Raw genomic sequence first — 14,930 nt, 5'->3', positions numbered from 1 at the left:
CACCGCGCTGCTGGACATTTTGCGGCGTGTGGCTGGCGGTACGTGGTGGGGCGCCCCTTCCGTGGCCACGAAAGGAGCGAAAGGCACCCGTTTGCTGGCGTGGGGCCGTAAGGCCCAAGGACTTGGCCGTAGCCCTGGAGTCCTTGAAACGTTCCAGCGCATGGTCTGCCTTGTCGCCGAAGAGGAGACGGCCATCAAACGGCATGTCCAGGAGGGTGGCCTGGACATCGGCCGAGAAGTTGGCGGACCTCAACCAGGCGTGGCGTCGAACCGCCACCGTCGTTGCCATCGCCCTGCCCAGTGAGTCCGTTGTATCCAGCCCATACCGGATAGAAAAGCGTGCTGCATCTCGGCCGTCCGCAAGGGCTTGGCTGAGTTTAGCCTGGACCTCCTCCGGGCATCTAGGCAGCACCTCCGCAACCGTGTCCCACAGGGTGTGGGTGTAGCGGCCCAAGAGACAGGCGGTGTTCACAGACCGCAGCCCTAAGCTTACAGACGAGAAAACCTTCTTCCTGAACTGTTCATATCTCTTGGATTCCCTGTCGGGCGGGGCCGACGGGAATGCGGTTTGGGAGTTTGAGGCCTGGATGACCAGACTCTCGGGGGTGGGATGGGTGGACAAAAAGCATGGGTCGCCCGGTGCCGGGCAGTAGCGTCTGGCCACGTTCCTATCCACAGGGGGGCCTGTGGCGGGCTTGGACCAAGTGCCCAGAAGAACGTCACACAAGGCCTCATTGAACGGCAGGAGGGGCTCCGCGGAGCCTGACTGCGGTTTGAGGACCTCAGTGAGGAGATTAGTCCTCACGGCCGCGACGGGGAGCTGAAGGTTTAAGGCCTTAGCTGCCTTCGACAACACTACGCTGTAAGCAGAACCCACCTCCGAAGCCACAGTCGGGGGCGATGTAAATCCAGTGTCTGGCGAGGTGTCAATACCACTGGCCTCCCCAAGCTCATATGTCCAGTCCTGCTGTGACTGGCAATCATGTGCCAGAGGGTCCTCGGACCCCTCCCAATGCTCCTCGTCACCTGTGTCCTGGAGACCAGGATTAGCAGCCAGGGCCTCCTCGTGGAGATAAAATTCTCCAAAGGCCGACGGAATCGGCGCCCAGCGGCGCCCTCCCGACGCCGGAGCAGGACCGTAGGAGGCATTGGGGGCGGCAACCACATCGGCCGCCGGGGACGACACCTGAAGGGACGGCGCCGGCGAGGTCGTAAGGTCGACCGGCGAGGTCCCGGATCCGGAGCCGGATCCAGCGAGGTCTTGCGGCGCCGAGACCGAAGTCGCCAGCGGCCGAAGCGCCCGACGTCGTCGGGGCCGAAGCGCCCGACCCGGAAGGACCTCCAGACGGAACCGATCGGCCCGAAGGCGCCACGGGAACCGACTGAGGAGGGAGGGCCCTCATGGCCATGAGGTACCTCTCTACCTCCTCCGGCGTCGCGCCGTGCCCAGGGACCCGAAGGTGTGGGGCAGGCGGCGACGCTTGCGACTCCCGCGGAGCCGTGTGGGCGGTGTTGCCCGAGCCCCCGGCCGCATCGTGCGAGCGTCGGGGCGGGTCGGAGGATCGATGAAGTCGCTCCGACCTCTCATGCCTGTTACCTGAGGACTTGGAACCAGACGATCGGTGTCCACTTCCGGAGCGTCGATGACTCCGACCTCGCGACCTGTCCCTCGACCTCCCGTGGGACCGGGACCGGGACCTGGAGCGGCGCGGGGCCGACTGCCTCAGCTCGAGACGCTTGCGGGACCGCTCCCGCCTAGCCTTCGACGTCAGGGCCCGGCAGTCGGAGCAGGATCGATCGTCGTGGTCGAGGCCTAAGCACTTCAGGCACCGGCGATGGGGGTCCGTGACCGACATGAGTCGGCCGCACTTCGAGCAAGGCTTGAACCCGGGCATCCCTGGCACCGATAGTCGAGATTTCGACAAAGAGAGAGAGATCAAAAGGATCAAAAATTTTCAGTCAAAAATTGACTGGGGGTAGAGCTTCTTCCGGATCTGCGCTAGCTGGTGCGGAAAAAAGAAGAACTGACGGCAGCGCGCGCGTCTAAGTACTCCGACGACGTCATCCCGGCGCTCACGACGCCGACGACGGACGCAGAGCCGCAGACGACGCCAACCGGCGCGCAGGGGTATTGCTACGCAAAAGTTTCCGGATCCAGTCTGACGCCTGGGGATATTCTAAGGTAAGGAATCTATCACTAACGTGTCTCTTTCAGATTGAACCCTTTAGTCTTCAGTGGGGACACCATTCCCTTGCACACATGAAAGGATTTTGGAACGGATTGGTCAACCAGAGAAAACAGAGCAAAGCTCTAGATGCATGTTCCAAGCATTGAAAGAAACAACATATTTTGTCACACAGGGGGGGTATCTGTTTGTGGCTTTGCTCCATCACTTACTGCGTGGGACAAGATCAACACAGAGCTGCACAACTTCATTTACCAGCAGAGGCAGCACTGCTATGAAAACTTTTGAATCCAGTCTGCGCCAGGGGAATAGTCTAATGGTGAGGAATCTGAATTTAGAAGTATCCATCAGAACTAATGTGGTTTAAAGATTCTATAAGCAACAGAACTCACCTAGAGGGACTTCTTCTGTGTCTGATACAGTGTAGTTTTCGGCAGGGAGGATGGGTGGGACGACAGAATTCTGCAGCACCACACTATGAGAGAAATATAATTTATGTTAATGAGATTCAAACACTTTTCCTTAGTAAGAGAACGCGTCAAACAAAATTAGGCTCAGGCAAAAATTTATTAGAGTGCTTCAAGTTGTAAACTGAAGCCTAGGATCCACAAATACAAATAAATAGAAGTGATCTCTCGACAAAGAGGTCATAATCTGGCAATTGCTAGTTTTTCCCTTTTTCCACATTCACACAATAAATAATCCAATCAACATGCAAGAACTTACCTTGTAATTATCTGTTTGTAGCATGTAGTGCTGTAGATCAACATGCTCTGTGTACTCCTGTCATCTAATTTTGAGCAAGGACGTTTGCTACTTGTTTTTCTTTGAAGACATCTTTTGAATCATGGTAAAATAACTCCTCCTTTAGTTGGTAATGTACAAGGGCATCAGCTTCATAGTGAGATTGTGTATTAGGATAGGCAAATGTAATGACTATGCAAGAATGTATATACCAAGAGTTATAAGAAATGTACATCTGCAACAACCAAAGGCTTCCGGGGAGGTGGGTGGGCATAAGTGAATTTACAGCACCTCATGCTGGGAACGAATGCTTCCAATTTAAGTAAAATATTCTGCTAGTAGCATGAGTGGCTGTGGAAACACATGCTCTGTACAGACTGTAAAGAAGTACTCCCCTAAGCAGTGGCTTGTAGGAGGATGTTGCAGAGGACTGAGACAGGGCTCTAAGGGCAGATTGGCAACTCTTGCATTTTGGCAAGCTAGAATAGCCACACTGTGGTGTTTGTTGCATGTGTGCGGATGAACCATGCGTTACATATGTCAGCTACGGGTATGCTTCCAAGAAAAGCCATAGTGGCTCATTTTTAGCAAGTAGAATACAGCTGAACAGAGCAGACAAATTCCTCATAGCCTTAATGTAGCAGTTTTGAAAACATTTGACAATCCATCAGCCTGATCTTTATGTGGATTGCTGAAAGCAACAAAGTTTTTGAGTTTTGCAAAAGGGCTTGGTTCTATCAATGTAATACATGAGGGCATGCTTGACATCAGGGTGTGAAGGGCCCCCTCTGCCACAGAGTCTTGCAGCTGGAAGAAGCATGGGAGCTCAATGGTTTGAATGAGTTGAAACGGGAAATCACTTTTGGAAGAAATTTAGAGTTGGTTCTAAGAACAATCCTGTCTTTATGAACCGGAAAGAAGGGCTCTTCTAGGATAAGGGTCTGCAATTCACTAACTCGCCTTAAAGATGTGATAGGAACAAGGAAAGCAACTTTTCAGGAAAGGAATTGTAATGAGTACAAATGATGTAGAGGTTCAAAAGGAAAGTCAATGATTCTGGTACAAACAAAGTTAATGTTACAGACGGGGTCACGGGGTACCCTGGGTGGAATAACTCATTTGAGTCCTCCCATGAAAGCCTAGATGATAGGGATTCTGAATAACTGTTTCCCGTTCTTCTTATAAGTTGCAATGGCATCTCAGTGACGGAGTATGGAAGTATAGGCAAGGCTTGATTGCTTTATATGACGGAGGTAGCAGAGAATATATTGAGCGGCAGGTTTAAGTAGATCTATGTGTTTGGGAATGTAGAAGCATAACAATCTCTTCCACTGGACAGTGTAGCAGGTCCATGTAGTGGATCTGCAAGCTTCTTTGAGGGTAGACATGCGCCAAACTTTAGGACTTCCGGAGTCACATCACTAGATTGAGTTGCCTGGGGTTGGGATGTCTGATTGTGCCTTGTCTCTGAGTGAGAAGGCCCAGCCTGGTGGGGAGCTTCGCATGGGAAACCACTGACATCTCCTGAAGGGTTAAGAACTGGTTGTCTCGCCCAAGTGGATGACCCCAGGATGAGAATGAGGGATGTTTGCCACAGCTTCTGACCATGTACAGAAGAGAGGGAGAGCAGAACAAGCAAAAAAAAATCTATTCCTTTGACTGCAATTAATTAAAGGGTGAACAAACATAACTTTCATTAATGGTGTGTTGTTGTATCTAAATGATTTTGCCAAACAGTCAACACTGCATATATGTTCTTTGTTGGTTTTATATCACAAATATACTTAATATCACAAGTGCACCAACAATCACGTATTCACATGAACTGCGCTGTATTTTGTAGCACCCAACTTCCCTTTTCTTATCTTACCACTGTTATTTCAAAACAGTAGGAATACATGGGCCAATAGATCCCTCTGAGAATTGGCGGCTATCAGTGCAAGGCATTTTCTGAATACTCTGGGAGCATGTAGGAAAGTGCCCCTTTTTGCATGGTTGCCCCCCCACTTTTTGTTAAATGTTGATGCTCTTTCACTGAGTGTGCCTTGGGTTCATGCCGACCAGGTACCCAGGACCTATGTTCTTTGCCTAAACTGTACTATTACAAAATCCAATTGTCAATGCTTTGGCCACATGTAAATCCCTTGTAAAATGTACCATAGGTACCAAGGGCAATGTGCCCTGGGAAGGCCTCTTAGGGCTGCAGCACTAATTGTGCCACCATTAGAAGCCATGTACCTTTTTACACACACACCCTCACCTAACCACAAACTGCAGGTGGAGTGTTTTGCTGCAGAACTAAGTGAACAGTCGACATGGCACACATCCCTGTGTACCATGCCTACAACCCACTGCCTATGGCATAGGTCAGCCACCCCTCTAGCTGGGTGCACTATGCCTCTGGTGAGGGTACAGGTGCATGAGTCCTATACCCCTACAGTGTCTAAGTCCATCCTTAGACATTGAACGTGCAGTAATGCCATGAAGAGTATATGGTATGGGAGTTTGTCATTAAGAACTCCACAGCACCATAATGGCTTTACTGAAAGCTTGGAAGTTTGGTATCAAACTTCTCAGTACATTAAACCCACACTGATGCCAGAGTGGGATTTAATGAAAAAGGCACTCAGAGGGCATCTCAGCGTTGCCCTCTGAAAAAAAAGCTACCTCTAGTGTCCTGGCTGAGTGGCTGCTCGCCAGCTGTCACCACCAGACATGTTTCTGGACCACTGGGTCGAGAGATTGCAGCTCTCGGGGTCCTGAAACAAAGTACATCCTGGGTCGAGGCGCCAAGCCTCCTCCCTGAGGATGGGCAGGATCCGAAGGGGAAGCTTCAAAGGCTTGCCGCCTTTGTAAGCTGACCCAACCCTTTCCTGCTCCCAGCACCTGGCCCCCAACTGTTCTGACTCCCACTTTGGGAGGGAGAATCGGCGAGAAAGCCAGGATAGGAGGTGAGGTGTGCTGACCTTTGCCAACCCCACCCCTCAGGTGGGGGAGGCGAGGCAAAGCACAGCTCTCTGTCCCCGCTATCTTGAAGATGGGGGGAACCAGCCAAACACAGGGAGGCTTATGCCCCCCTCCAATTAGAGGGTAGAATAATATGGGGTGTAACCACCCCAAGGAAAAGACCCATTGGTCCCTACCTTTGCCTACCTGAAACGCCCCTACATTCAGTATTTAGGGGCAACCCTGAACCTTGCCTCCTCAGACAAGAAGATACAAGAAGAAGAAGGACCGTAGAGCCATCCTGAAAGAATGAGGGCGCCAACTGACTTGGTCCCAGCCCTACTAGCCTGTCCTGACCTCGACCTGCTCCACCGAAATCCCAGAGTATCCTGCAGCCAGCTGCCCCCCAGAACCCGGAGGACCTGCCCTGCATTCCCCAACCAGAATTGCTCACCAACAGACTCTGGCTCTGGCCATATCCCTGAGTCTGCACCCGATGCCCACGGCCCGGTTTGAGTGGCCCAAAACCACGAGGAGATCTCCCAGGTGAGCCTGACCTGGGGTCTGGTGATCCCTGACCTACCTCAAGGCATCAGTCAACGCCTGCAGCCGCTTTCTGGAGGATCCCCCTGACAGTGACCGGAGCTGATAAGAAAAACCTGACGCCAAAAGACACCCCTGCACCAGACATCCCAAGGCCTGGGTGGCCCAACCAACGGTGTCCCAGCATCCCTGGACATCGCAACTTACCTTCTCAACTGGTGGTCGCCTCCAGAAGATCTTCGGCCCGAGCCTGCAGTGTTTGTTGCAACTGGAGAATCCCCATTGAAAAGAACAGGGTACCCAACGCTAAAACAGCACCCTGCACCCGGCTGCCACTGTGGGTGCACCTTGTGTGCTAAATTGGATCCCCCTTTGCCCTGAGCTCAAGTCACAGAGCTTTGCTCCCACAACCTTGTGGCCTGCTCATGAGCAGCCACCAACCGGAGGCCCCCTATCCCCCATTGGATAACATTGGGCCTCAGCACTCTGCACACAGCCGCCCTAGTGCCGCTGAGGGTGTTCTGATAGTGCATCCTTGACTCTGGGGAAGCCTTGTACTAACCTCAGAAACCCAACTCCCAAAACAAAGTAGTTATCTTAAAATCGATAACTTTATTTCCTACCATAGGATAGCACTGACTGCTTTTCTGTAAAAAGGTCGAAGTATGGAGTTGGGAATTTCATGAAAAAGCTTTTAATTGTGTTGTAATAAATTGCATTAATTACCTTTATCCAGGTAATGTCCTAGTGTGGTATCTAGGTATACCACACTGAGTAATAAATGCTTTAGACTACCCTCCTATAATAAAGCATTTCTGCTCACCCACGCGAACACAAATAGAGAGTAAGGTATTATCTACTTTAGCCTCTACTTTAGCTCTGCCAACCTTTGGGGATCCACTGGACTTTGTACACACTATACAATACTTTGGTATAGTATGTGGGTATGTGTGCCATGTCAATTCTTCACTTTTCTCTGCACCAAAACACACAGCCTGCAATGGTAGTGTGTGTGTTAAGGTACAGGACCTCTAAGGGTGACACAATATGTGCTGCAGGCCTTAGAGGCCTTCCCTGGTCACAGTGCCACTTTTACAAGGGACTTGCATGTGGCCAGAGATGTGCCAATTGGGGGGACAAAGGTACAGTTTTGGGAAAGAACAAAGGTCCTGGGAACCTGATTGACAGGGACCCAGGGCACATAAAGTCAAAGAGCATCAGAAATCTGGCAAAAGTGGGGCGTTACTGCAATAGAAACCCAGCTTCCAACACTTGTTGAGGGGCCTAAGGTAGAATATTGGCCTTCATTTGAGGATACGCACCAGAGCCTATTCCTTGAGAAGAGGCTGGTGTAATGCAGAGAGGGTGTGATGTTTGGTGGGGTTGTAGTGAGCACCAGTAACAGTGCTGTTTGATGGAGAGGATCATTTGGTTGGAGGTTATCTTTTCCCAGCACAGGAAAAACCAGTGGAGTATTCCCTTAAAGTGATGTTGAGTGATTGTGATTGAGGTGCTTCAACAGAAGCTAATACAGCTGGAAACAAAGCCAGGAAAAGCACTAGCAAAATTTCGCTGGCTTTTTAAAGAACATTTGGCAGGGGTCCCACTACTAACACTGGCAAAACCTGCTAGAAAGGCAGCTCTAGCGAAACTAGTGTCAATGAAGACACTTCTGAGTTAATAGAGGGTGCTGTTTCTGTTACAAATGACCAGTTTATGAAACACATAGCTAGCAAGGCCCACAAGGTAAGGAACATTCCTTTTATAGTTAGGAATGAAGTCTCTGAAGATACAGGAAAGCTAATTTTTGGAGGTCATAGAAACAATAGAGGCCTCTGTTTTGGTATCTTTATTAGTGGTGGCTAAACAAAGCAACAGCAACATTTGTTTGTGTGTTGACTTATCCCATCTGAACAACAACATAATTATGGATCACATTCCCTTGCGAAGAATTATTAAAATGGTTAACTTGTGTCAGAGGTGCAAAGTGGTTTTCCACCATTGACCTATCGTCAGCGTCCCACCAAATTTATTTAGCTCAGGATTCAGAGAAAGTTACATCTTTTGTCACCACTGAGGGATGTTTCCAATTTAAGAAAATTCAGTTTCTACCTTGTATCGGTGGCTGAAGTCTTTCAACAATTAATGTTTCAACTTTTTTGGCAAAGAAAAAGGTGTAACATTTTACAAAAATATTTTAGTTCTTGGCCCAACGATGGAAGAACATGATAACAGGTTAATGAAGGTATTGAAAATTTTGGAATCCAAGGGTATAACAGTAGAATTTTCAATATGCAAGTTTGTCGAAAACAGAGTTTCAAATCTTGAACACATAAGTGAAGAGGGTATTAAACCCAAACTGTCTCTTGTAAGAGCTGTAGAGGAAGCACCTGCCCCAACAGGTAAATATAATGCAAGGTCATACTTTAGGTTAGCAGAATATCGAGCTAAATATATTCCCAAATTTGCAGAGAAAAAATATTACATTAGACAGTTACATAAGGGAAAAAATGTATTTGAATTAACTATCCAATGGAAAGATTTTCGCATTAAAAAATTGGATATTGCCAATGCCTCAGAGTTAAAAGTTTTGACGCAAATGCAGACTGCATTATCACAACAGATGCAAGCAGTAAAGGACTTGGTGCAGTTTTAACTCAATTGGATAAGTTTGGTAATGACTGTGTGATTACATATGCATCCAGGCCTTTGTCATCTGCCAAGAAGAAATACCCTGTTACAGAGCGTGAAACATTCGTGTGTGCTTGGGCTTTAGATCACTTTAGAGGTTTTGCGTGCAGGAAATCTTGCACCATCCATTGCGCACACATTAGTTCAGAGTTTAAAAACTTAAGGAACAGTGAATGAGTCTACTCGGTTAGCCTGCTAATCCATACACAAATAAGATTATTACTACAATCTGATGTATGTTCTTGGTAAGGATAATGCGATGGCTTTTTATTTAGAATGCAGAGAGACATGGAAGAATGTGAGGATGAGCGGTGGAATTAATTTCAAGTCGTGTTGGTGCAGGATAGTGGCATACCTGCTTTCAAAAAATGCAGAGAGGAATATAAGTATAAAGCTTTACACGCAGTTATGACCTACTAGAGTGACGGTTAGCCAAGGAAAGAGGGTATAGATCAATCTATGAAACTATTCTGGGAAGTAAGGTCGGACTTCAGTGTGGAAAATGGCACAATTTTGAGAGGACAAAGAGTAGGTCCACTGCAAGCTTTGCGATAAATAGTTATCAGTTTGGAGCATTCTGGAATTACTAGAACCAAGTCTATTGTGAAGATATTTGGGTGACCATGTATGGATCTTGCAGTGGAAAGGTATGTAAGAGAGAGCCCCAATTGTGTTTTGCCTGATAAATGTTTACAGACGTTAAGACCACCTATGAGTAAATGTATGATTCCACAGCATCTGCAGGAATAGGTGGCTGTTGACATTTTAGGACCCTTTGGGAATTCTCATAAGTATGTGGTGATTTTAATTGACTTGGCAGTCCTGCCATCATTTTGAGTGACAATGGGGTGACATTTGTCTCCAACAAAGATAAGCTTTATTTTGAATGCACTGGTGTGAAGCATAAGACTCCTTTGCTTAACAATCTAAGTGGTAATGAAATGGTAGACAGATTTAACCATGTGATCAAAGGTATCATACAGTTAGCTATGGCAGGTAATGAGGGCTCGATTACCCAACTGGGTAAAAGAGTTTGGGCTTACAGAGTTACTAATTATGAATCTACTGGAGTATCTCCATTCATGATCAGAGGCAGGAATCCTAAGACCAAGATTACATGCACCTAAATGGCTATTTCGTATAGGTGTGGAACAGTGGTCGGTTGAAGGAATGTGGGGGAAAATAAGTCATGATAAAATTACGTTGTATTATGATACTAAGAGAGGTTCAAAACGGGTGAAGGTTAAAGTGTGTTGATAGGGTTCGGATTAAGCAATCGGGTTTTGTACCTAAAGGGGAGTGTCAGTTTTATGAACTGGTGGAAGCTTAATCGAGTGGCTGTGGGCCCAAATGAGACAAATGAGACACTCGAGTTCATGGTGAGTCAAATAATTTTGATGCTGACTTGTTGGAGGATTTTTAGATGATGGAAAGATGGTCGGCAATGGAAGGGAACATGAGGTACCTGCACATTCTGATGTTCTGGAGGAGAGTGGTGTTGCTGTGATGACTGAAAACAGGGAAGTGGTGTTGGAAGAAGCTAATGGTGGTAATGCTGAGAAGTCTGGATTCACTTCTAGGGCTAGTAATGCGAAAATGAATGAACATGATGGTGGACATCATGTTGACAAAAGAATTAGGAAACTGTCAAAATGTGTGCAAGATTATATGCTTAGTAATATATAACACATTTTGTGGTTTATTTGAGTTTTTCTTATTTTTATTTAGGTGTAGGGTACTTGTATATTCTTTTTATTTGTTTTTCCATTACATAGGACATCATCATTAGCAGTTGAGATTTACATAAATGCTTGTACATGCATTTGGATACATTATTAGTTCAGCTGTGGACTTTGTTATAGTTTTATATACTGCTTCAATATGCTGCTCATGATTCAGTTTATGATAAAGGATGTAGCTTCACTTCATATATTGTAGCTGTATTTGATGTCTGTCCTTGGAAATGATGAGTGTAATATGCACAGGGGATTGTAACTATAACTAAACTGGGGAGGGGAACTAAACTGGTGTTACACTGTGTATGAAGAATTGTAGGGTAGTAGATGTGGATGAGCACTGGTGAGAGTTGTAGTCTAGAATTACTTTGAAAAAGGCCTCAAGGAAGTGTGCATGGGTAAGATTTTAGCTCTGGTGCTTATGTATGCACTGTATCCGCACCCTGGGTGTTATGCACGAGGAGATGGTCATCCCGCTCATGCCCTGGATGGGATTCATTTAGGCTGTTTGGTTATCTTTGATGTCTGTGTTTCAGTTTCCAGCTGTTTTTTTTTTTTTACATTTATTTTTTGTTTTTTATAATAAAGTGGGGGATGTATTGTGGGCTTGTGGATAAGGTCATTGGATCTATGCGTGGAACCTGCATTGTAGTGAGGGTTTTGTTAATTGACCAGAGACGCTGCAGTGGTGCCTCCTAAAAGGCCTCCACCTGCTGCAGAGACTAGGATTGCCAGAGAAATTCAGAGCGCATAGGCTCTATCTGTGGAACGGGGTTGAATTCTGCCAAAAGGAATGTGGGGAGGCCTACCATCTGCACTTCTTGCGTTTACAATGAGATTTGTAACAGCCTTCCACTTAGACTTACCAGAGGATGGGGACCTCAACTTATAGCTGTGCGGTTCTTTGTTCTCTGTGATGTACAATTTTGTCATCCACTCCCTAAAGGCCTTCAGACACAAAAGGGAGCATTTGCTCAATGCCTCTGAATCATGCCTACATCCAAGACACCAAAAACAGATGTCATGAGGGTCTGGGCTAGACATATGCTTTCAGAAGGTGCGGTACCGACAAACTTGTGGTCTAAAATAGCATAATTGTGCAATCAGATGTTAGCATATTTTTCTAGGGCACTGGTTAAAGTAACTAATCAATGTGAGAAAGTGCACATAATCCATAAACGCTGTTTAATCTAGAATGTATTTCACCCAACTTACTGAACGTTAATTTGTGCTCTCCTACCTACAGATCTACCCATTTTTGAGGTCTTGGCATTCACTCATCTTGTAAAAAAAAATTGCACCTTGCTCCAAAATAAATCAGGGCTCCTTAAAACACTAACTACAACGTGACTGCATAATAGAACCTAAAATTCAAATAACCATCATTGCCACTCATTGCTATACGTATGCTTGTATTTGACATTTTGTTAGTCATTTCAACATTCTAGCAATAGTAGACACTGCACAGAATTCAATTTCTGCCAAGCGACTGGCAAATCCACGGAATACGACTGTTCACTTCACCTGACAGGAGGAGGTGTGTGATTGACCAGTTCCTGCTTCGGGCTACAAGAGTTCCTCATTGCACCTTTCACTGCTTCTTCAATTCGATCTTTCCACCTTTAAATGAAGAAATAAGTCCAATAAAAATAGGCATCAGGCAATGTAAATTATCAAATTAAAAGATAAATGTCTGACTGACAAAAAGAAAACAAGGGAGTGGCGTTTTTCTTACAGAAAGCCACTATTTTGTTGACAAACAGCAACAAAACTGGCAGTTGTTATACAGCAAAATAAGGTTTGAAGAGGAAATAAACTGATTAACAAAAAAACACTCTGCTTGCACCAAGATACATTTTTTAACACATATATGTTCAATATGCATGCCATTCAGTGATGCCTGGTTTAGTGAGTGACTAATTAAATGTTTACACACACAAGTGTTCGACACATTCGTTCTTTTTTTTTTAACCCAATGTGGGCATTTGGCATTTTTTATTTTATTTTGATCTTCAGGAAAGCGCTGTCTAATACTCTAAAATATCCTCAACTCGCTATGGGGTGTGGGTACACACTAAAATTCTCATGTCGCAGCCTACTGACTACAAGTTCAGTGATTTAGGGCCACTAGATAGTCAGAAAAGGGTGTGTCATGCTTAGGGTGCTCATCCGTTATAACACTAAATAACATATCAGTAATCAAATTTGACACATAAAATCCCAGTTTCTAGGTTTCTCCTGGATTTGACTTTTACCATTGAGAAGGTTGTCTTCCATGCAATTGCCACTCAACGATAACAGTAAAAACATCTCCTGTATATATTCAGCACCCTCCAGTGCCAATCCTTCAAATTCACATTAAGTTTAGGTCACTGAACACTATTTGTAAAGTTATTCCCACCATTACATTGAACTAAAGGACGGAAATAACCTACTCTTGCCACACCATTAAGAACAATATGATGGGGCGGGCGATCCCCGCGGCAAAGAACTACAAAAAGTTTGGCCTTCTCCTTCAATGTAGCAACACTCAATTACAACATTAATCTTTATTAGATATTGAGCCCCCACTCCTTATTTGGATGGAATGAGAACCATATGTTTCTCCCAAAAACGTCACTTCATTTTACTGAACCCACCTCCACTAGGTCAGAGTTTGAACAAATGTTTGGTTCCGTCTGTTAACCCCACTATCAAAGCCCACCCGCCAGACCTACGACGCCGCCACCCTCAACGCACTCCACACCGGCCGAACCCCCGGCTGCTACCGAGCCACCCCGAGACGCACCCACGGACCCATCAGCTGCCACTCATGCAAGTTCTCCTGCATCCGGACCTGCACTACACTCACACCCGCCGAGCCGAGAACCAGCAGCAACCACCTGAAGTGCATCCTGCTCAACACCCGCTCCGTCCACAGACACGCCGTGGAGCTCTGGAACCTGCTCGACACAACATCACCAGACGTCACCTTCCTCACGGAAACCTGGATGAACACCTCCTCAGCGCCCGACATCGCCATCCTGGACGGATACAAGATCATCCGGAAGGACCGTGTCAATCAGACTGGAGGAGGCATCGCCATCATCCACAGGTACACCATCCACATCACGACCAGCTCCGACAACACCCTCACAGCCGCCGAACACCTGCACTTCCAGATCCACACCGACCCCAAGACCACCCTCAGAGGCACTCTCATCTACAGACCCCCGGGACCACGCACACAATTCAGCGAGGACATTGCCGACTTCATCAGCCCGCACGCCCTCCCCTCCGCTGACTACATCCTCCTCGGGGACCTCAACTTCCACCTGGAGAACAACAACGACCGCAACACCACCACCCTGCTAGACAACCTCGCAAACCTCGGACTCAAAGAACATGATCCACCACCACCAGCAACAGGTTGCACACAGATGCTGGAACAAGATCACCGCCGACCAGCTCGCCGCATCTCTGAGCCAGGACCCTCCCGCCAGCTCAGCGAACCCCAGTCATGCCGCCAACAACCTCATGATGTGGATCAGCAACTGCGCAGACAACCTCGCCCCACTGAGGACCTCGCCCCACTGAGGACCCCGCCCAACAGACCCGGCAGTAAGAAAGCACCATGGTTCACCGATGGAGTCAAGAGATCTAAGAAGAACTGCCGAGCCCTCGAGAGAGCCTAGCGCAGAGACCCGACAACAGACAACATGACCACCCTCAAGCTCGCCACTCGAAAACACCACCAACTGATCCACACCACCAAGAAAACAGCATTCAAGGAACGACTGGACAACAACGCCCACAACAGCAAGGAACTCTTCAACATCGTCAAAGAGCTCTCCAACCCCTGCGCCGGAAACAACGACATCACCCCATCGCAAGACCTCTGCAACTCCCTCGCCTCGTACTTCCACAACAAGATTGCAGACATACACAACAGCTTCAGCACACAGCCAACGCGCCCCACGATTACACCAGCGACCCCCACCACCACCCTCCGCGCCTGGACTCCGATCAACACCGAAGAAACCATAGGCACGATGAACTCCATCCACTCCGGATCTCCATCCGACCCCTGCCCCCACCACGTCTT

General features: G+C 47.3%; 1 protein-coding gene across 2 annotated transcripts in view; it reads right to left on the bottom strand.

The window, feature by feature from the left end:
• Positions 1 to 14,930, bottom strand: part of ARHGEF11 (Rho guanine nucleotide exchange factor 11) — a 1,046,032-nt gene that overhangs the window by 108,644 nt on the left and 922,458 nt on the right. For both annotated transcript variants that reach the window (XM_086945337.1, XM_086945338.1), the window contains exons 34-35: positions 12,371 to 12,466; positions 2,579 to 2,661 (exon numbers count right to left, since the gene is read on the bottom strand). In XM_086945337.1, coding sequence (XP_086801463.1) covers positions 2,579 to 2,661; positions 12,371 to 12,466 — 179 coding nt within the window. The remainder of the gene's footprint in view (positions 1 to 2,578; positions 2,662 to 12,370; positions 12,467 to 14,930) is intronic.

The sequence above is a fragment of the Lissotriton vulgaris genome, chromosome 12, assembly GCF_964263255.1.
Source record: "Lissotriton vulgaris chromosome 12, aLisVul1.2, whole genome shotgun sequence".
Lineage (NCBI taxonomy): Eukaryota > Metazoa > Chordata > Amphibia > Caudata > Salamandridae > Lissotriton > Lissotriton vulgaris.
The sequence above is the reverse complement of the archived record's forward strand: the minus strand, read 5'-3'. Positions and strand labels throughout refer to the sequence as shown.